Raw genomic sequence first — 21,993 nt, forward strand, 5'->3', positions numbered from 1 at the left:
CCTGTTTCCCGCCTGAAGGGACTGCAGGATCCCAAGAACAAAGGAGCACAGGTATTGAAATTATTTTGAGGAAGGCCACCACTGAACAGAAACACGGAGTTAAAGCCCTGTAATTTGGATGTTTTTAAAATAGCATTTAGCAGTACCCTATCTGCAGGATGAGCCCAGATAGGGAGGAAATTACTCCACTCCTCAGAGCAACCAATGATGACAACTGAGCTGGGGATGAGGAAGAATGTGAGATATTTTGAGAGAGATTTCTGGATCTGCTGCCAAATGTCTGTTGGCAGGGAGAGAAAAATCGAATAAGATAATGTTCCTCAAATGTTTCCATTGAGGTTCTCCTGGTAGCATCCCAGGGAGCGACCTCGTTCCTAAGTCTGGCGGTGTCCTCTGGAGCCAGGCCACCGCAAGCATCGGAGGAAAACATCTCCCGACGGTCTCCTTGGTTATGAGGCAAGATGCTCTTCAGTGAGTTTATCCACCTCTGAGCATTAGGCAGAGCTGAACAAGGAGAGGAGAAGCCACAAACAAGCAGCCTATCTAGGATGTTTCTCTAATGCTACAATGCTACAATGTTTCCAGGAGCCACCCTGGTCTGTGGAGATGCAGGAGAATATGTCTTCACTGCCTCCTGAGCTTTGTCCAAGATCTGGGATGTTATCAGGTTGGTGGGAATCACAATATTGTATCTTTCTTCTGAGGTGAGAGAGAGAGAGAGTCTGTGGGTTAACTGGTCAGTCTGGTATACTGTTGCAGGGAAATACATTTTTAGTGAAGACACATAACTGAGGATAGTCTATAACAACCTCATTGTAAATATCTTTCCATTTCTTCATAGAAAATACAGCTCCTTACAGCTTTCGTTCCTGCCCTAGTACATAATACGTGGAACCAAAAGCCTCCAACAGTTCATCTCTTGTCACAGCCAGCTCTCCTCACGCAGCTCATACACTTCCTCCCACTGGTGGGTAATAAAAACATTACAAACAAGCCAACTTGTAGGCTATATCATGTTTTTAAACTCTTGGTGTGCCCATTCCTTTTCTTCATGAAGAAAAAGAATTAAATCCTGAGTTCAACATATTTAGCCGGGTGATAAAAGATGGCCTGGGAGACTCCATTTCCTTCCTCCTTTTGGTAGCTTAGCCAAGAGTGGGCTCAGCTGGACAGCAAGGCCTTTGGCTAATACAGCAGTCCTGGTGGGCAAGGCTGTTTCCAGGCCCTCAGAATGCAGACTCCCTGGCGCTGTCCCCAGGCCTGGGGATTCCTTGATCTGTGTCTTATGACTTCAAGAGAGTAGATGTTGCTTGGCCCTTCTTGGGCTCACCCGTAAATATGTAACATGGTGTCAACACCCTCTATGCTTTTCATCCAACTCCAAGGCAAAGAAGGAGGTTATTTGCAGATGCTTAAGTATGAAATACTAAATTTTTTGTGTGTGCAATAGCAGTGTCATGTGGAAACGTCGTGTACAATTTGATGGGCTCTTTGACCTAGGACAGATTTGGCCATAGTTAAGAGCACAGAGCTTTGCTGCTGCGACTGCTGACCGTAATCACATCCACTAGTACAGCTACTGTAACCCATGCTCCCGTTGCTGTTACTACTGCTGTGCTTGCTGCTGCTACTACTAACAACAACTACTACTACTACTGGCCAGTGTTTACTGATAACTTAGTGTATGTCAGACATTCTTTGAAGTTCTTTGCAAAAATTTACCCTTTTAATTTTTCAATAGCCCTATGAGGTGGGTACTGTGATTGCCATTTTAAAATAACATAAGGGAGACACTTGAGAAATCAAGGATTTGCCCAGAGTTCCTCGGACAGTGTATGGAAAGAGGTTCATTGCATTGGTTTCAGTTAAAACTTATCTTCTTCTTTTGGTGGGGTGGGGGGAGAGAGAGAGAGAGAGAGAGAGAGAGAGAGTGTGTGTGTGTGTGTGTGTGTGTGTGAGCAGGGGGAGGGTCAGAGGGAGAGGGGGAGGGAGAATCTTAAGCAGACTCCACGCCCAGCATGCAGCCTCACTTAGGGCTTGATTTCCTGACCCTGGGATCATGACCTGAGCTGAAACCAAGAGTCAGATGCTTAACCGACTGCGCCACCCAGGTGGCCAAAAACTTTTCTTCTTCTTCTTTTTTTTTTTTTTTAAAGATTGTATTTATTTATTTGAGAGAGAAAAAGGGGATATGAATGGGGGAGGGGAGCAGGGTAGAGGCAGAGAGAGAGAGGGAGGAGCAGACTCCCTACTGAGCAGAGAGCCTGACACAGGGCTCAATCCCAGGACCCTGGGATCATGATCTGAGCTGAAGGCCTGGTGCCCCCCAAATTATCTTCGTAACTGAAAAATAATACAGGGATTTTCCTTCAAGATATGAATATCAAGTGTGTTACTTTCACAGAGTGCCCAAGAATATCTTTCAAAAGAGACAAGGAGGTTGAGACTTATTTGCATCTCCACTATAGCAAGCTGATACTTTAAAGACATATCTAAGCACAACCTTTGCTTTTTAGGTGGTCTGCTGCTGCTTGCCGATGATGCTCTACTGGGTCAGGCTAGTATCTTCTGTCTAGTTCACTGCGGGGAGTCTCACAGAAACCATGGTGATGGGCTCATCCCAGGTGATGTGGTCTTTTACATTTCCCTCAGTGTCTTTCACATTTTTCTCTTTCCGAGCTTAAACTCCCTCTTTTTAAAACTTTCTATTCAAGTATAATTAACATACAGTGTTATACTAGTTCCAGGTGTACGACATGATTTGACAATTCTATACATAACGGGTGTTTATCATCAGTGTGCTCTGAATCCCCATCACCAGCTTCACCCAACCTCCCCCCCCCACCTCCCCTGGCAACCGCCAGTTTATTTTCTATATTTAAAAATCTGGTTTTTTAATTCATCTTTTTTTTTTTCTTTGTTCGTTTGCTTTGTTTCTTAAATTCCACAAATGAGTGATATCATATGGTATTTGTCTTTCTCTGACTGACTAATTTCACTCAGCATTATACCCTCTAGATCCATCCATGCGAATCTTGCGAATGGCAAGATTTCATTCTTTTTTACGGCTGAGTAGTATTCTTTTTCTTTTTAAAGACTTATTTATTTATTTTAGAGAGAGAGTGTGCGAGGGGGAGAGACAGAAGGGGGAGAGAGAGAATCCTGAGGCAGACTCCCTGCTGAGCATGTAGCCCGATATGAGGCTCAGTCTTACCATCCTAAGATCATGACCTGAGCAGAAACCAAGAGTCAGTCACTTAAAGGACTGAGCCCCCCAGGCATCCCTGAGTAATATTCTGTTACACACACACACACACACACACACACACATACACCCCACAGCTTCTTCATCCATTCATCTACCTATAGACACTTGGGCTGTTTCCGTAATTTGGTCATTATAAATAATGCTGCAAGAAACATAGGGGTACATGTAACATTTTGAATTATTGTTTTCATTTTCTTTGGGTAAATGCCCAGTAGAAATTACTGGATATATGATAATTCTATTTTTCAATTTTTTGAGGAAATTTCCTACTGTTTTCCGCAATAGCTGCACCTGTGTGCATTCCCACCAACAGTGCATGAGGGTTCTTTTTCCTCCACATCATTACCAACACTTGCTGTTTCTGTGTTTTTTATTTTAGCCATTCTGACAGTATGACAGGTATCTTATTGTGGTTTTCATTTGCATTTCCCTGATAATGACTGATGTTGAATATCTTTTCATGTGTCTGTTGGCCGTTGGATGTCTCCTTTTGGAGAAATGTCTGTTCATGTCTTCTACCCATTTTTTTTTAAAGATTTTATTTATTTATTTGTCAGAAAGAGAGAGAGCTCACAAGCAGGCAGAGTGGCAGGCAGAGGCGGAGAGAGAAGCAGGCTCCCTGATGAGCAAGGAGCCCAATGTGGGACTCGATTCCAGGATCCTGGGATCATGACCTGAGCCAAAGGCAGCAGCTTAACCGACTGAGCCACCCAGGTGTCCCTCTTCTACCCATTTTTAATTGGATTATTTGTCTGGTTTTTTTTTTTCCCTTTGGTGTTGAGTCATATAGGTTCTTCATATATTTTGGATATAATCCCTTATTGGATAAATCATTTGCAAATATCTTCTCCCACTCAGTAGGCTGTCTTTTTGTTTTGTTGATGGTTTCCTTTGGTGTGCAGAAATTTTTATTTTGGTGTAGTCCTAAGAGTTTATTTTTGCCTTTGTTTCCCTTGCCTAAGGAGACATAGCTAATGTTGCTATGGCCAGTGTCAAAGAGATTACACTTTATGTTCTCTTCTAGAAGTTTTATGGATTTAGGTCTTTAATCTATTTTGAGTTTATTTTTTGTGTATGGTATGTAGGAGAGTGGTCCAGTTTCATTCTGCTGTCCAGTTTTCCCAGCACCATTTGTTGAAGAGACTTTTTCCTTTTTTCACGTGTCATTTTTGCACCAGTACCAGATTGTTTTGATCACTACGGCTTTGTAGTATATCCTGAAATCTGGGATTGCGAAAGCTCCAGTTTGGGTCATCTTTTTCAAGACTGCTTTGGCTATTCAGGGCCTTCTGTCGTCTATACAAATTTTAGGATTATTTGTTCTAGTTCTGTGAAAAACGCTGTATTTTGATACGGATCAAATCTGTGGCTTTAAGCTCCCTCTTTTTAACCATCAGCCTACATCCTTTAAAAAAGATGTAATTACTCAGCAAAAGCCAGCTGCGTGGGTCTGTTCAGATTCGGATGTGGTACTGCCTTTGATACTCAGCTCTGGCTTGTAACTGAGCAGGCGGTGGTTCTGGTACAGTCGCTGGCCGCAGTTTCCACTGGGAGGCAGCTGCAACGCCCGGTGTAGCTCTATGAGGGACAACAGCATCACAATGGCCCGCACACAAAGATGTGTTAACTCAGTGGACATCTACAGGCTCAGCTTAAATATGAGATTGGCCAACATTGGATAACAGTATTCTATTAATTTTTCTAACATTTAAGGACTTCATGGAATGCAGAAAACCAAAGCGTTCTCTCCCAAACTTCAAATATACTTGATGCTCCGTAAGGGGAGTTATATACTTATATTTAACTCTCTATGGTATTCAGAAAGAATTAAACAGAAAATATCAGTTTATAGGACAGACCAAGATGGTCTGGCTGGGAGTAAGTAAACATATAAAGTTGTGAATGAGCTCATCTTAATGAAGAAACTTGTTCTGGCATCTTTTTTTTTTTTTTCCTGAGCACAAACCCTTTGCCATCTGTTTACTTTGTTAACATTGCATAAGATATGCTCACATGCTGGCTTTTTATGTTGAATGCTCAGTGTGAGGAGAAAAACCTCACTTTGAGCACGTTTGGATCTTTCAGAGGCTTCATATTTATAATTGTCCTGTGTTCTTCTGTCTCTGGACTCAAGAGGTCGGAAGCTGAAGAGGGAGTCAGAAATGACACGAACTCACTGCTGAGAAATTTCAGTTTTATGTCAACAGGCTACCTATCCCCAAAGTCTCAAAAGTTGGGGAGAGAGTTCCCGTCCAAGATGGCAACGTGGGAAGACACTGAACTTACCTCCTCCACGCACACACCAAATCTGCACCTATTTATAGAGCCATTCCTCCTGAAGAACCGAGGGCTGACTGAGCAGCTTCTGTACAGCTAAAGATAGAATAGCAGGAAAAACAAAGCCGCGCTAATGCGAACAACGGGCCCTGGAGGAACTGGGGCGGCAGGGATAGTTCTGAGGGACCGGGAGCAAATCCGTCCGCCTTGGGGCACAGACAAAAGCCCTGGTTTAAAAGGGCAACTAGAATAGAAAAGATCCAGCCTTAGAACTCCTCCAATGATGGGAGCGCTCCTGGAACTCTCTCTGCGGGGAGGAGCTGGCATGGGCCTCGGTTCACGGTCCCCCCACCTGGAGAGCGCACAGGGGGCAGGGGCCTTGGGGCCTCAGAGCTGACCTGCCTCCTCAGTGCACATTAGTTTGAGAGCTTCTCTCTTCAGAAAGATACATAAACTTTAAATATAAACAGGGATTCCCCGGGTGGCTTAGTTGGTTAAGCATCTGCCTCCGGCTTGTGTCATGATCCTAAGGTCCTGGGATCGTATCACACATCAGGCTCCCTGCTCAGCCGGGAACCTGCTTCTCCCTCTCCCTCTGCCTGCTGCTCCCCTTGCTTGTGCTCTCTCCCTCTGACAAAATAAATCTTTACATATATATATATTTGTTAAACATATATAAATTTATCTTTAATGTCTTTATATATATATTTGTTATATATATATATATGTGTGTATATTTGTGTATATATATATATATATATATATATATATGAACAATACATGTGAAGCCTTTCTACTCTATTAAAATTTGCCACCAATATTAAGCTTATCTATAAAGAGAATGTTTGTGAGGAAAAAAAAAAAAAAGACAGGCATCCTGAGTCCCCACTGACAATCTGGGAAAAATCTCCTGTTTTGGTCTTCTTTTAACCTGTCAATAGTCCATAACCACACTCCCAGAGTTCAGCACGGAGAGGAAGATGCACGCGTCCCGCTCACCTGGTCACTTTGTCATTACCCCACTCCCCTGCCGTCTTCCTCCCACCAGCCTACTGGGCTGAGTGAAGTGGGATGCTTCTCTTGCAAGAGTTTTCCCTGCCTCATCTTCTTGTTGTGGCAGCATTTGTCCTCTCCCTTTTAGACGTCTGGGTCCGCACGGATCTGGGTGGATTCCAAGTCTAATGGGATCCTCCTTCCCTTTCATATAGTACTCCTAGCTTTTGCGCTGGTTACCAGCGCCTCTGCTATTCCCTGTAGCTCTGATCTCCACTGATCTTCCTGTAGCCCCCACAGTCGCATGGATACGGGACCCCTGGGAGAGAAAGGCATTTCTGCATCCTTGTTCCTCGGCAAGGCAAAGCCCCCCAATATCTCACCTTAGCTTTCAGATAGATAGTGTCCCTCACTTGCTTCTGTCTCTTGCTCCAGGCTGGTTTCTCAATGCTCCCTTTGATGGGCTTTAAAGAGTTGCTAACTAGGGGCGCCTGGGTGGCTCAGTGGGTTAAGCCGCTGCCTTCGGCTCAGGTCATGATCTCAGGGTCCTGGGATCGAGTCCTGCATCGGGCTCTCTGCTCAGCAGGGAGCCTGCTTCCTTCTCTCTCTCTCTCTGCCTGCCTCTCAGTGTACTTGTAATTTCTCTCTGTCAAATAAATAAATAAAATCTTTTAAAAAAAAAAAAAAGAGTTGCTAACTAGTTTTTTCCTAGGGTAGACTGTGTCTTCTCTGCTCTTGTCTTCGGCATCTAGGTCTTGTTTCACTTGCGGTCATGGGCCATCTTTCCGAGATAGCCTGTCTGCATAAAAAAGGCTCCTGACCTTTCCCTATTTCAAAGCGCTTTGTGGTGAGCAATCCTATTCCCTACTTCCTAACTAAGCTGGGATTTTTGGTCAGGTATCCTCACCTGGCAGTCCGGGTGTTTAAGTCAGATATTCTCAATTGGGGCTGTAGAGGTGGGGAGGCCATTCTGCCCCCAAGATGACGTTTGGCAATGTCTGGAGACATTTTTAGTTGTCATGAGGATGGAGTGTACTACTGGTTTCTAGTAGGTAGAGGTGAAGAATGCAGTTAAACATCCTAGAGGGCACAGGACAGCCTCTAACAACAAAGAATTACCTGGCCTGTAACATTAACAATGTAAGTTTGAGAAACAGGTCTTAGAGGAAGAAGATCTAGTTCTGTAAGTAGGCTTGATTGATCTGCAGGTAAATCTACTCCTTTGCAGTGACTGATTTAACAGTAAGTCAATGATGCACTCTACACCGGGGAAATACGAGAAGTTACTGGGTGCTCCTGAAAAGTCCTTCCTTTCGGACATTTCCAGGCGAGGGTGTCAAATGAATCCACCTCACATCAGCACTGGAAGTAAAGCAGAGTCAAGGGAAGGCAGGGAAAGGGACCAGAGCCTCCAGAGACTCAGTCAACCGTGAAGCCCACCCTTCTGCTCAACTTGCAAAGGGAGGGGCCTCTTGATTATTTAAGCATGTTTTGAGCTCTGTTTTGTTGTTATTTGCAACCATGTGAATCCTAACCGATGCGTCTTTACTTTCTTTCTCGCTCTCCCCCTTCTTCCCTCCCTGTCTCTTTCTCCCTCCCTTCCTCTTTTTCTCTCTCTCTCTCCCTTCCTGTCCTCTCCTCCTCTCCTTCCTGCCTTCTTTCTATCACTCACTCATGCATTCATTCATTTCTGCTTGTCACCTGAAGGGTGCCTGTAGCTTGCAGCTAATTTTCAGAGCCTTCTTGATCTTGGATAATGATCTGGCTGAAGTCTCAGTTCTGTCCACGTATATTTAACTGTTCAGGAAACTCTTCCAAACATGGAAATTCCTTATTATCATTACAATATTATCATTACAATAATTTACATTACAATAATGTAATGTCTTCACTCATCAAATAAAAATAACAGACCCTTCTTTCACAGAGCACCGATGGCATCTGATTAGTCAGGCTTTCTAAGTTCAGTGGAGACCTAAACTAAGAGTAGAACTTGGAGAACACCAGAAGAAAAAGGATGAGATCCAGAGAGAAGACAGATTCACTTACACATTTTATGAATACAAGGGAAAGTAGGACTTCAGATTTTAAAGACACTAGAGCAGGTGTCCTTTCACAGTTGAAATGTTATCAAAACCAATTGCCTGGGTGGCTGGAAAAATAAACATGCTGACATTGAGGAAGACAAAAAATCAAAGGAAGGCAGGAGAAGCAGCCCTTCAGCAGAGTGAGAAATGTTCCTGCTGGGTGTGTAGGGGACGGGTTTGTGTCTTTCTAATATTCTGTGGGCTCATTTAAGTACAGAAAACACAGAACTAAACATCTGCTGTATGTGACTTAAAAATCAAGTTTCATTTCATCGTTCCTTTTCCAAATAAGCACTCTATGCCAAAGAACTTACAAACACTGAGTAACTCACACTGATTTAGACTGAGGACATTTACAAAAGATATAAACTTCCAGTTATAAGATAAATGAGTCCTGGGGATGTAAGATGCTGCCTGGTGACTGTAGTTCATGCTACTTATCATATATTTGAAAGTTCCTAAAAGAGTAGATCTTACAAGTTCTCATCACAAGAAAAAAAAATTGTAACTCTCTGTGGTGATGGATGTTAACCAGACTCACGGTGCTGATTGTTTTGCAATATATACAGATACCAAATCATTGAGTTCATACCTGAAACTTACACACTATTACTGGTCAATTATTTCTCAATTAAAAAAATGAGGACAGTTAAAATTTTTAAAGACTTGATAAAAAGATCAGGTAATTGAATTCCTTTGTTCAAATTATCAGACTGGAGGAAAGGGCATCTTACGATGGTCAAATAATCAAAGAGTTATTATACTCTTTATTATACTAATTAGTTTCAAACATTTCAGGTTTTTAGCTACGTGAACAAAAAAAAGCCTCTTTCTCAATTTGGGAAAAGTGAGCTCTGTATTAGAGTTGACAAAATAAGTTACTTTTGTTCACAAGTCAGTTTGGGGACAACAATTTACATCCTAGAAAAGACTCAACTTTAAAAAAAAGATGAATGGCTGATAAATGGTATGGATAACTGCAAGGGACATTCCGAGCAAAGGTTTTTAGCATGAGCTCCACAGCTCAGTAATTACCAACTGTGAAAACTGGTTCTCTTAGCTCTGCTTTCTGTAGAAAGAGTGCAGATTAGATTACTCTGTGGGAGAGGACAAGAGAGGGTTTGGAAATTACAAAGGGCAAAGAGAGAAAAGTACCACCAAATGGGATGTTGCCACACACTCGATAATCATTTGAATTTGAAACCAGGGTTTTTCTTACCATCACTGGAACCAAAGCTTCCATCGATGGATTTTCTTTGAAACCTGTAAACAAACGCACACACATGCTTCTAAGATAGTGAAAACCTCGGCCTTTTACATTTGTTCCCCATAGACTTTGTTGCCGAATTGTCTGCTAGAATCTCTTAAAAATGAGCCTTTGCATGTGGAGAAACTGGCACTCTGACACACTGTTGGCCGGACTGTAGAATGGTGTAGCCACTTTGGAAAACTCTTTGGCAGTTCCTCAGAAAGTTAAACATAGACTTATCATATGGCCAATTCCACTTCTAAGCATGTTTCTACGTGCATAAATTCATTAATTTATTCCCAGATTCCTTTATTTTCAGATAATTCACACACCATAAAGTTCACCCTTCAATGTGTACATTTCAATGAATTTTAATATGTTCACAAAACTGTGTAACTATGCAAATGAGTGGCTCGGTTAGTTAAGTGTCTGCCTTCAGCTCAGGTTATGATCCCAGGGTCCTGGGATCGAGTCCTGCATCAGGCTCCCTGCTCAGTGGGAAGCCACTTCTCCTTCTCCCTCTACTTGTGCTCTCTCTCCAACAAACAAACAAATAAATAAATCTTTTAAAAACCCACAATACTGTGCCACTATCACTATTATCTAATTCCAGAAATTTCCATCACCCCCCAAATTAAAAACCTATTAGCAGTCACTCCCCAATACCCACTTATGTACATTTCAGACAACCACAAATCTACTTTTTGTCTCTATATATTTGCCTGTTCTGGAAGTTTCAGGTAAACCATACTAAATGTCTTTTTTCGACTGGCTTCATTCATTAAGCATAATGCTTTCAGAGTTTATCTATAGGTAGCATGAATCAATACATCAGTCTTCTATGATTGAATAATACTCCTTTGTATGGTACACCATGTTTCATTTATTTGTTTACACTCGGACATTTGGTTGTTTCCATGTTTTGGCTATCAGGAATAGCACTGTTATGAACATTTGAGTACAAGTTTCTGTGTGGATATTGAATTATCTTGGGTATACCTAGGTACGGAGGTGTTGGGTATTAGGTAACTGTATTTTTTTTTTCAAAACTTTCCACAGTAGCATTACAGCAGGAACTATTTTGTATTCTTACTAGCATTGTGTAAGGTATCAATTTCTCCACAACTTTACCAACTCTTGTTGTTTTCCATTAAAAAAATACTGTAGTCATCCTAGTGGATAAGGAGTGGTATCTCATTGCTGTTTTGATTTACATTTCCCTGATGGCTGATGATGTTGAGCATCTTTTCATATACTTTTTGGCCACTTGTTTATCTTCTTTGTAGAAATATCTATTCCAATCCTTTGCCCTTTTTATTTATTTTTCTTTGTATCATTGGCTTATAAGAATTCTTTATATAGTATGGATACTAGACTCTTAACAGATATGCGTCACAAACATTTTCTCCCATTTTGTGTTGTGTTTTCACTTCCTTTTTAAAAAAAATTTTTAAAAAGATTTTTCTTTATTCGACAGACAGAGATCACAAGTAGGCAGAGAGGCAGTCAGAGAGAGAGGAAGGGAAGCAGGCTCCTTGTGGAGCAGAGAGCCCGTTGCGGGGGCTTGGTCCCAGGATCCTGAGATCATGACCTGAGCTGAAGGCAGAGGCTTAACCCACTGAGCCACTTCCTGGATAGGCCCTTTAAAAGTACAGAAGTTTTGGGGTTCCTGGGTGGCATAGTCAGTTAAGCACCTGACTCTTGGTTTCAGCTCAGGTCATGATGTCAGGATTGAGAGATGGAGCCCCATGTTCGGCTCTGCGCTCAGTGGGGAGCCTGCTTGAGATTCTTGTTCCCTCCCCCTCTGTCCTCCAGCTCCCATTCTCTTTCTCTCTCTAAAATAAAATAAATAAATATTAAAAAAAAAAAAAAAGAAGAAGAAGAGGCACAGAGGCCCCTGTGTGGCTGTCGGTTAAGCATCTGCGTCGGCTCAACTTATCCCACATCAGGCTCTCTGCTCAGCAGGGAGTCTGCTTCTCTCTCTCCCTCTGCCTGCTGCTCCCTCTGCTTGTGTTCCCTCTCTCTGTCAAATAAATAAATAAAATCTTCAAAAAATTTTTTAAAAAGTACCAAAGTTTTAATTTTGATGAAGTCTAATTTATATATATTTTTTCTTTTGTTACTTATGCTTCTGGTGCCCTAAGAAACTATTGCCTAATCCAAGGTTACAAAAGATTTACACCTATGTTTTCTTCTAAGAGTTTTATAGATTTAACTCTTATATTTAGATCTTTGATCTGAGTTCATTTTTAAAAAGATTTTATATTATTTAAATTTATTTTTATTTTTTAAAGATTTTATTTATTACTTGACAGAAAGAGAACAAGTGGGCTCAGTGGCAGGCAGAGGCAGAGGGAGGCTCTCTGCTAAGCGCCCTGTGCAGCTCGATCCCAGGGCCCTGGTATCAAGACCTGAGCCGAAGGCAGCCACTTTAACTGACTGAGCCACCCAGGCACCCCCCAAATTTTTTTTCTTAAGTAATCCTTACACCCACTGTGGGCCTTGAACTCATGACCCAGAGATCAAGAGTCACGTGCTTTGCTGATTGAGCCATCCAGGCACCCCTTGAGTTAATTTTTTCCTATGGTATAAGGTAGGGGCAAAACTGTGTTCTTTTTCAGGTTGATACCCAGTTGTTTCAACATTTGTTAGAAAGAATATCCTTTCTCCATTGAATTATCTTGGTACCCTTGTTAAAAATAGGATCATAGATGTAAGGAGTTTATTTCTAAACTCTCGATTCTATTCCATTGATTTATATGTCTTTCCATATATCAGTGCCAAAGTTTTGATTATGCAGCTTTGTAGTAAGTTTTGATATCAAAAGGTGTAAGACCTCCCGTTTTGTTCTTTTTTTTTTTTTTTTTTAAATGACTATTTTACCTATTCTGGGTCCCTTGCATTTCCCTATGAATTTTAAGATCAGTTTGTCAGTTTCTGTAAAAAAGTCAGCTGGGACTTTGATAGGGATTGTTTTGAATCTATAGATCATTTTGGGGAGTATTGCCCCAATGTGTTTTAGTTTCTGTTGCTGCTGTAAAAAATTATCACAAACTTAATGGCTTAGAATGATATAAATTTATTATCTTACAGTTCTGGATGTCAGAATTCCAAAATGCATCTTATATGGCTAAAACCAAGGTAGCAAGCAGGGCTGTATTCCTTCCAGACTCTCCTGGGAGATTACTACTTTTCCTTGCCCTGTCTAGCTCCTAGAGGCCACCTGCATTCCTTGACTCATAGCCCCTTCCTCTACCATCAAAGTGCACTGCTCCAACCTCTGCTTCCATCATCACATCTCCTTCTGCCCTTGACCCACTTGCCTCCCTCTTACAAGGACCCTTGTGATTAGATTGTACCCACATGGATACTCCAGAACAATGTCCATAATTTATCACATCTGTAAAATTTCTTTTTGCCATGTAAAGTAACATGTTTATAAGTTCTGGATGTTAGGATTGGACATCTTTTGGGGGCCATGATTTTACTACACCATCTTAGTAATATTCAGTCTTCCAAACCATGAACATGGGATATCGTTCCATTTATTTAGGTCCTCTTTAATTTGTTTCAAGGACGTTTGGTCATTTTCAGTGTACAAATCTTATATTTAATTCGTTAAATGTATTAACTTTATTATTATTATTTTTTTTTTAAAGATTTTATTTATTTATTTGACAGACAGAGATCACAAGAAGGCAGAGAGGCAGGCAGAGAGAGGGGGAAGCAGGCTCCCTTCTGAGCAGAGACCCTGGATGCGGGGTTTGATTCCAGGACACTAAGATCACGACCCGTGCTGAAGGCAGAGCCACCCAGGTGCCCCAGTTTCTTATTATTTTTAAAAACATTCATTTATTTTGGAGAGAGAGTGTGAGCAGAGGGAGGGGCAGAGGGAGAGAGAGAGAGAATCCTCAAGCAGACTCCCTGCTGAGTGTGCACCGGCACCCCCACCCCATGTGGGGCTCGATCCCGGGTCAGGACCTGAGCTAAAACCAAGAGTCAAACACTCAACCTAATGAGTCACCCACATGCCCCTAGTATTTTATTATTTTTGATACTATTGAAAATGAAATTGTTTTCTTAATTCCGTGCTTGGATTGTTCATTGCTAGTGTATAGAAATACAACTGATTTTTGTTTATCGATCTTATATCCTGTAATCTCGATGAAAGTTTCTTTTTGGAGGTGATGAAAATCAAATAGTGGTGACGGTTTTCGCAACTGTGAATATACTAAAAACCACTGAACTGTATCCTTTAAAAGGGTGAATTTTATGATCTGTGAATTATGTCTCAGTAAAGCTTTTACTAAAAAAGCCAGGTATATCATTTGGGAATGTCCGTGAAACACTAAGATGTGAATCACCATCATCTCACAAAAGTAGTGTCTCTTTTGGATGTGAGCTTAGAGTCAGGGAGGAGGAAAGTTAGGGGTTAGACATGCTTGCGCTTTGGTACGGGCTCTTGTTTACTTCCAGATGGCAACTCTAGAAGTTGCACATTCCTGATCCTAGTACGTTTGGTGGAAGAACTTCTCTTCATACCTCTTTTGTTCCTAGACGCAGCAAACTCATCCCTGCCTCAGGGCCTTTGCTATTGTTCTCTGTCTGGGCCGCTCTCTCACCACATCCTCACATGGTTGGCTCCTTTTTGCTATTGAAGTCTCACTTCTGAGAGATCTTCCTTGCTGAACAAATCAAATCTAAAGTAGCTTTCCCAATCCATTCTCTATCACACTACAGTGTTTTTTTTTTTTCTCTCCTCCTGTCACTAGCTGAAATTATTTGCTTTGTTAATTGCTTGCTTGTGTGTTTTTCCTTTGTACAATATAAGCTCTTTTGGAGCCGGAGCTAGACTCTCTTGTTCACCACTGCATCCTTAAGCTCTGGGACAGAGCCTGGCACATAGGAAATTATAACTAAACGTTTGTTGAATGAAAAAAAAATATTTTTAAAGAGAGCAGCTACAATTTGGCTTAACTGTTTTAGCTGGCAAATGAAGCTCTGGCAAAGTCCCTTTTTAAAAAAAAATTAAATTTTAAATTTTAATCCAGTACAGTTAACATACAGTGCTATATTAATTTCAGGTGTACAATATAGTCATTCAACACCTCTATACATTACCCAGTGCTCATCACGGTAAGTGCACTCTTGAATCCCCTTCACCGGTTTCACTGATCCCCCGCCCCCCCCACTCTAGTAACCATCGGTTTGTTCTCTATAGTTAAGAGTCTGTTTCTTGCTTTGTCTTTCTTATTCCCCCACACCCCCTTTGCTCATTTGTTTTGTTTCTTAGATTCCACATGAGTGAAGTTGATGAGGGAGCAGGAGGCTGGCTGAGGACAAAGCAAAAGCTGGCGCCTTGCACCCCCTCTTCACCCGCTCCCCTCCATATGTGTAGCATTCCTCAGGAACCCCTGACTGTCATAAAACGATAAATAGTTAACTTGCAGGGATCGCAATCCTGCAGAACAGGAATCTCCCTTGCTCTACAAGATGTCCTAGAGACCTAAACAGGGAGGTTACCTTATCAATAGCACAAATTTCCAGAGGCAAATAACTCTTGGTTCCTGAAGCCCTAATGTCCCCCTCCCACCGTAAACTGGAGGAGACTGGAGTAGAAAGGAATGTAAATGATAGCCGGATCATAATATCCCACCAAGAATCCCCCAATTATCTTGATGTTAGTGCCTGACCTAAAGACGACATTGATCAAGCCATAAGGGCAAGGACTCCCCCCGGCACCTTGTAGGCCCTCCCTAACATGTGAGAACTCTGTTGAAATCTCCCATCCCTTCACCACCTCCCCCCCAACTGTGGGGTATATAACATGCTTACCCTCACAACCCGGGGCAGCAGCTCTTCCTGCCCACGGGTCCTGTCCCCGTGCTTTAATAAACCACCATTTTGCACCAACGACGTCTTAAGAATTCTTTCTTTAGTCGTCGGCTCCGAACCTCCTCACCCCACTGAACCTGACTTAGGTTCTGGGACTTCATCAAAGTCATATAGTCTTTGTCTCTCTAGAAGACTGACTTATTTCACTTAGCATAATACTCTTTAATTAATGCTCTTGTACTTTTTGGTAAATACCCAGTAATGCCATTACTGGGTCACGGGGTAGCTCTATTTTTAACTTTTTGAGGAGACTCCATACTGTTTTCCACAGTGGCTGCACCAGTTTGCATTCCCACCAACGGTCCACGAGGGTTCTTTTCCTTCACATCCTCACCAACACTTGTTGAAATCTCTTTTTAAAACAATCCTAGTCTGAGGGTTGCTGGGGGGAGGGGGTTTGGGAGAAGGGGGTGGGGTTATGGACATTGGGGAGGGTATGTGCTTTGGTGAGTGCTGTGAAGTGTGTAAACCTGGTGATTCACAGACCTGTACCCCTGGGGATAAAAATATATGTTTATAAAAAATAAAAAATTAAAAAAAAATAAAACAATCCTAGTGATATTAACTGGCAAGCAAGTCTATGGACTCATAAAAGATGATGTGTTTGTACTAACAGCCTTTATCCACATTTGCCATAGGTTTCGGAGCTGACAAAATTCTTCAGTAGAGGGGTTAAATGATTTAGAAAGCTAGGCTGAGGCGGGCAGTATCCCAGGTGCAAAGAGAAAACAGGAGATGAGAACAGGGCCAGCTGATTACAAAACGGTGACACCTCCTCTAGCATTCAGCTCCTTACATCAAAAGGTGGAGTCTGTATCTTCACCTCCGGAATCAAGGCTGGCCGCACAACTTGCGTTGACTACTGGAAGGGAGAAATGATAGATGCCACTGCTGACCCTACGTCTTAAGCAGGCCTTGCGCTCTTCTGTCATCTCTCTCAAAGATACAGGAAGCCAAGGTCAGCCGGCTGGAATGGGAGAGATCAAGGGCTGCTGAGGCCGGTCCTGCAGGAGCCCACTCTCAAGGACTCCCCGGGTGATCTCACACTGTGACACACCCAGCGGAGAGCTCTGAGCCCGGGTCTGGATTAGCGGCAGCATCTTGTTGACCTGGCGATTTTTAAGTAAACTTAACTACTTATTGCTGTATGCCATTGGAGTTTTTGTGGTTGATTGTTATGCAGCATTACTGTGGCCATCGATAACCGGTGGAAGAAGCAAGGGAAGGGTGAATGCTCCCAGGAGTGTGCGGTTTGAACTCAATGTCTGGCAGGATGGTTGGGAGAAATGAGTAAGAGAACATGTATCCAGTGTTTGCCCCAGGGTCGGCACATTTATTGTAGTGGCTCCTTGAATGCTTGTTGAATGGACTGTGGCTGGGAATGGCAGGGGGACGGGGTTTAGGTTCAAGTCGGTACAGCTAGTACTTGGATTCTTAGCTTCCCAAGGGTGGGAGCCAAGTCTCTTATCCATGTTTCATCCTGACTTCATAGCATATACTGCAAATCCCACCTACATTAATAATAAAGTACAGGGAGCACACCAAGCAAGTGGCCTTATGCTCCAGGACTGGCTTCATTTGGTTTTGTAGAAAACTTTGTTATTTCTGCTTAGTTCAATGAGGGAAGAGTTCCATTAACATTTTTTCCCTCAGTCTGTCCTCTTATTAAGAATGCCGGATGGGGGCACCTGGGTGGCTCAGTGGGTTAAAGCCTCTGCCTTCTGCTCGGGTCATGATCTCAGGGTCCTGGGATCAAGGCTTGCATCGGGTTCCCTGCTCATTGGGAGCCTGCTTCCTCCCCTCTCTCTCTCTCTGCCTACTTGTGATCTCTGTCTGTCAAATAAGTAAATAAAATCTTTAGAAAAAAAAAATAATAATGCCAGATAGTTCTTATGTCTCTAGATTTCTATTTTCAGGTTCTCTATATTTGGAAAGAATCCATGCTTGTGCAGTCGACTGTAGCAAAATAATCCGGCAGCCAGAGGTTTCAAGAGAGCCTTATACCACAACTTGCAAAAACTGTGCTTTCTTCTGTAGGCCGAATGACAACTTTAAGGAGACTGATATCCAGATCTTAACTTTTTGTCTGTTTGTATATTGATTACCCATGCTAGTTAACTAATGAGGTAAAAATCCTATCTTCTAAAATTTAAATCATCAGGCATAGAGATGGTCTTCCTAAGAGAAGCAGAAGAGATGAACTTCTTTTTGCATGAGCTTGGAGCTCATCTGAGTCAAAATGGAAAGCTTTTTGGGTCCTTTTCCAATCGCACCCATGTTGGGGGACCTGACTTTTGTCTTGGCCTCCCTGATCAGGACTGCCCTCCCTCACATGCCCCGACCACTCCAGATCCGTCTTGACCAGCCTGGCAGGCTCTGGACCCAGACTGCCTGCAAGTTCAGACAAATCCCAGCTCCCTCATTTATTGGCTATGAATCTTTGGTTCAACTGCTTCACCTCTCTAGGCCTCAATTTCCTTAACCTTCAAGTGGTGATAATACTAGTCCTTGTTGTAGGGTATTTGATGAGATAATCAGCTAGCTCAGAGGGCCCAGCGGGGTACCTATTAAATGTCAGCCATTGTGATCTAGTAAATTAAGTAGGCTGGTAATCAGTTAATGTATATACTTTCCAGATATGTTTGCCTGTACACGGGGGTTTTTGTTTTTAACTTTTATTAGAAAATAACTGAATTTACAGAGAAGTGGTAAAAGTAAAAATAAAATACAGAACACCCATATAGCCTTTATTTAGATTCACTTACTGTTAGCAAGATAGCCCATTTGCTTTATCATTCTGCATGATATATATATATATATGATATATATAACACACACAAAAATATATATAATTTTTTGAATCATGGGAAAGTAAGTTGCTTATGTCATGAACTGTTATTCCCAAGTATTTCCATTTTTTTTAAAGTAAGCCTCATAGTGAACATGGGGCTCAAACTCATGACCCTGGGAGTCCCAGGCTTTACTGACTGAGCCAGCCAGGCACCCTCAATACTTCCAAAGAATAAAGATATTCTGATATTCTCTTACTTAACCACAATACCATCAAATTCAGCAAATTTTACTTCAATATGTTACTCTTATCTAATCTGTCTGTAGTACGATTTTGTTAACTGATCCAATAATGTCCTTTATAGTATATTCTTCTTCTAGCAAAAGATCCAATCTGAGACCAGGTGTTGCCTTTAGTTGCCCGTATCTCTTGTCTCCTTCTATCTAGGCCATTTCCACGGCCTGCCTTTGTCTTGCATGACACATTCTAATAGAGTGTTTGTCATTTTGAATTGGATCAATTTTCCCTCAGGATTTCATACAAAATATGCATTTCTGGCTGGACTGTTGCATCCATGGTGCTGTCTCCTCAGAGCATCCCATGTGGAGGCACACAACGTCCTCTTCCCCTTGCTCACATTAATTTTGATCACCCAGCCAATCCGAGTCTGCGTTTCCGTTGTAGAGTCACTATGTTTCTCTTACAACTAGGAAACAAATCATGGGGATGCACTTTACGGCAGTGTAGTACCTTGATTCTCATCAGATTCCCCTCTTAGATTAGTATCCACCAATGATTGTTAATCTATGCAAAATGATGATTTTCCAACTGCAGCACTCCCTCCATATTTTCAATTCAGCTTTTGGCATTCTGATGTAGGCAAGAGTCCTCCCTTACACCGTCAGCATTTGCTAATGGCTTCCTTCCCTAATGTGTGCCTGTTTTAGTGACTTCAGATTTGTATCTGGAGGTATTTAGGCCTGCCCTTCCTCCCTTCCTTCCTTCTTTTCTTTATCAGTTTGGATTCATGGATTTCTATTTTTCTCAATGGTTTATAACGGTATTATTCTTAATGATTTTGATGGTCAAATTGTGCCAGATGTGGCCAGTGGTAGTCCCAGGGCTTTAAAATTCAGTTTCTCAATTGAAAAGTTCTATAAAGTTCCCTGAAGAGAGTTATTGTTTGAACCAGAAAGAGGCCTGGGTCGCTGAGACAGCTCTGTGCTAGTAGTGGCCATGAAGGTTTTCTACTGATGCTGTGAACTTGCCCAGGAGTCTGAGAACTCTGTGTTGAAAACCGATGCTTTGTTTTCTTTACATGTTCAAGATGGGAAAGAACATTTGTTTATTGTAGGCCTTCTGCCATTCCTTTGTAGTTGTTTCCCAGAGACCACAACAAAGTACAGAATTCACAGTGTTTGGGTCTGCACAGAGATGTAAGGAGAAACTAGGGCTCTTTTTATTATGGGCTCCAAACTCTTGGGAAGGGAAATTGTCTTGGTCAAATTACAGTGCAATCATCTCCTTTTATCTCTCCAGGGACATTTTACTGGAAAATTGATGCTGCAGTAGAAAGAAAGCAGCTGGTAATGCAGTAGCAGAGCACATCACCCCTGCTATTTATTATACCTCAGGAATTATTTCAGGCATTAATTTACTCATTGGTGGAATATTTAAAACTATTAATGGAATATCTAATGTGTTTCTCCATATGAGGAAGAACTTATCATTTCCTACAGTCCATAGGATTTATAAGACTTTCTGGCCAAAAAAATACCCACACTGTCTTTCCATTGAGTTTTATTAACTATGAAGAGAACTAACATTCTACCAGCACTTACTCTGTGTAGGACATTGACATAAACACTGCAGTTTTACAATTCCAGGAGGGAAATGATGATCTCATTTTGATGAGTAGGAAACTGAAGCACAGAAATGTTTAGTAACTAGCCCAAGGTCACACAGTTGGTGGTTGAGGTAGAGTTGAATCTGGTCAATACGGCTCTAAAGCCCAATGCAGAGACAGGAGAAGGGGGTGAACATTTCTTGATATTCTTGACCTACCTGATATAATGAACAAATGCAATGAGCAGGCATCCCAGGTAGAAGGAGAAGAAGATGAGGGAACTGAGAAGGATGGATTTCACATAAACAGATCCTAAGGGAAGAGAAACAACTTTAGTCAGCGAGTCCTTAGGAGAAAAGAGGACCGTGTTTGGGACAGGACAGCTTCAAGGGCCCATCTCCATCACACCCATTTGGAAATCCTAATACATTTCCATTTGCTGCAAAGGCAGCAAAGCTGCTGGAGTTCCCCCAGACTTTATCCACAAATGCCGCCTTTCATAGTCATGAGTACCCAGTGGAAGCTAGGAAGGGACTTCCTGTATACAACTTCACAATTGAGCTCCCTCTCTTTCTGGAAGAGATTTAACAGAATGCTTTGACTGTCTCTTCTATCTCTAAGGTAAATATCAGTTTTCTTACGATGTTTCTCTGGAAGGATGACATAAGTAACGATGCATATGACTGACTTCCTGACATAGAAATCGTTCTCCATTGAATCCTAGAGCCAACACTGACCTTTAATGGAAGGAACAATGGTCACTTTAAGGTTCTTTGTTCGTTGTAGATTCCAGGTTTGGTTCTCCTTTTCTGGTAAAAAAGAACGAGGCACAGTAGATCAGATACTTGGTTCTTGGCCTTTCGTCTGAACAGTTGTTCAAAAACTGTCCACAATTAGCTCTGGCTGTTGAATTTTCTTGTAGCAAGAACTGGAGGAAAACCTAGCCTCCAAAGCTGCAGACCATCTGATACCCCTTTGGGCCAAACTTTCAATGTGGCCTTTGCTTGGTGCATTTTGGTAGTATTGAAGCAATGAGACTGCAGCCCCCACTTCTTGAGTGAGAAGGCTCGACCCTTCCTCTGCTATCCGTGTGGCTCAGTAGGCCAGAGACATCTGAAGGAAATAGCCACAAAAACAAAAGCTGTCTCATCTTTTGGTTTGCATTATTCCAGCCAGTGAAACTTTGTTTTTTGTTATATAGTCATAGAAGGACTTGTAGTTTACCAAAGATCAACAGACATTGGCAAAACTCTAGACTGCATAATTAAGAGATTAAAGAACGCAGAAGCTGAAATTTCACCTAATTGGCAAGGGAACCATGTTAAACTCAATAGTGGACACCCTCTGTGTTAATCACGTGTGGTTCATCAGCTGCTGGGGGTCTGGTTTTCAGTAAGCAGCCTGTGCCTTTCCCTCAGTGGTTCCTGGGTAGTTACCCAGAACCATCTGTTCTGTGCCTAAGGGCTCACACAATCCCTGTCATGGGGAGAAACTGTCCCACTTTGCTTTCTTACCATCTTGCCAGGTATAATTTTGGCAACTGAAACTGAGAACTCTGAATTTTCCTTGTACATCCTGTGGAAATGA

The 21,993-nt window shown here is 42.0% G+C and overlaps 1 protein-coding gene across 9 annotated transcripts in view; it reads right to left on the reverse strand.

The window, feature by feature from the left end:
* The window catches only part of SIDT1 (SID1 transmembrane family member 1), a 101,075-nt gene that overhangs the window by 25,691 nt on the left and 53,391 nt on the right, over nt 1–21,993 (reverse strand). For 8 of the 9 annotated variants that reach the window (XM_032348653.1, XM_032348602.1, XM_032348631.1 and 5 more), the window contains 3 exons: nt 21,144–21,215; nt 20,625–20,718; nt 9,845–9,888 (listed from right to left, as the gene is read on the reverse strand). In XM_032348653.1, coding sequence (XP_032204544.1) covers nt 9,845–9,888; nt 20,625–20,718; nt 21,144–21,215 — 210 coding nt within the window. Of the gene's footprint in view, nt 1–9,844; nt 9,889–20,624; nt 20,721–21,143; nt 21,216–21,993 lie in introns of those variants that run through there. The other variant, XM_032348683.1, reaches the window with a different exon arrangement.

The sequence above is a fragment of the Mustela erminea genome, chromosome 1 (genome assembly GCF_009829155.1).
Source record: "Mustela erminea isolate mMusErm1 chromosome 1, mMusErm1.Pri, whole genome shotgun sequence".
In the NCBI taxonomy this organism is placed as follows: Eukaryota; Metazoa; Chordata; class Mammalia; order Carnivora; family Mustelidae; genus Mustela; species Mustela erminea.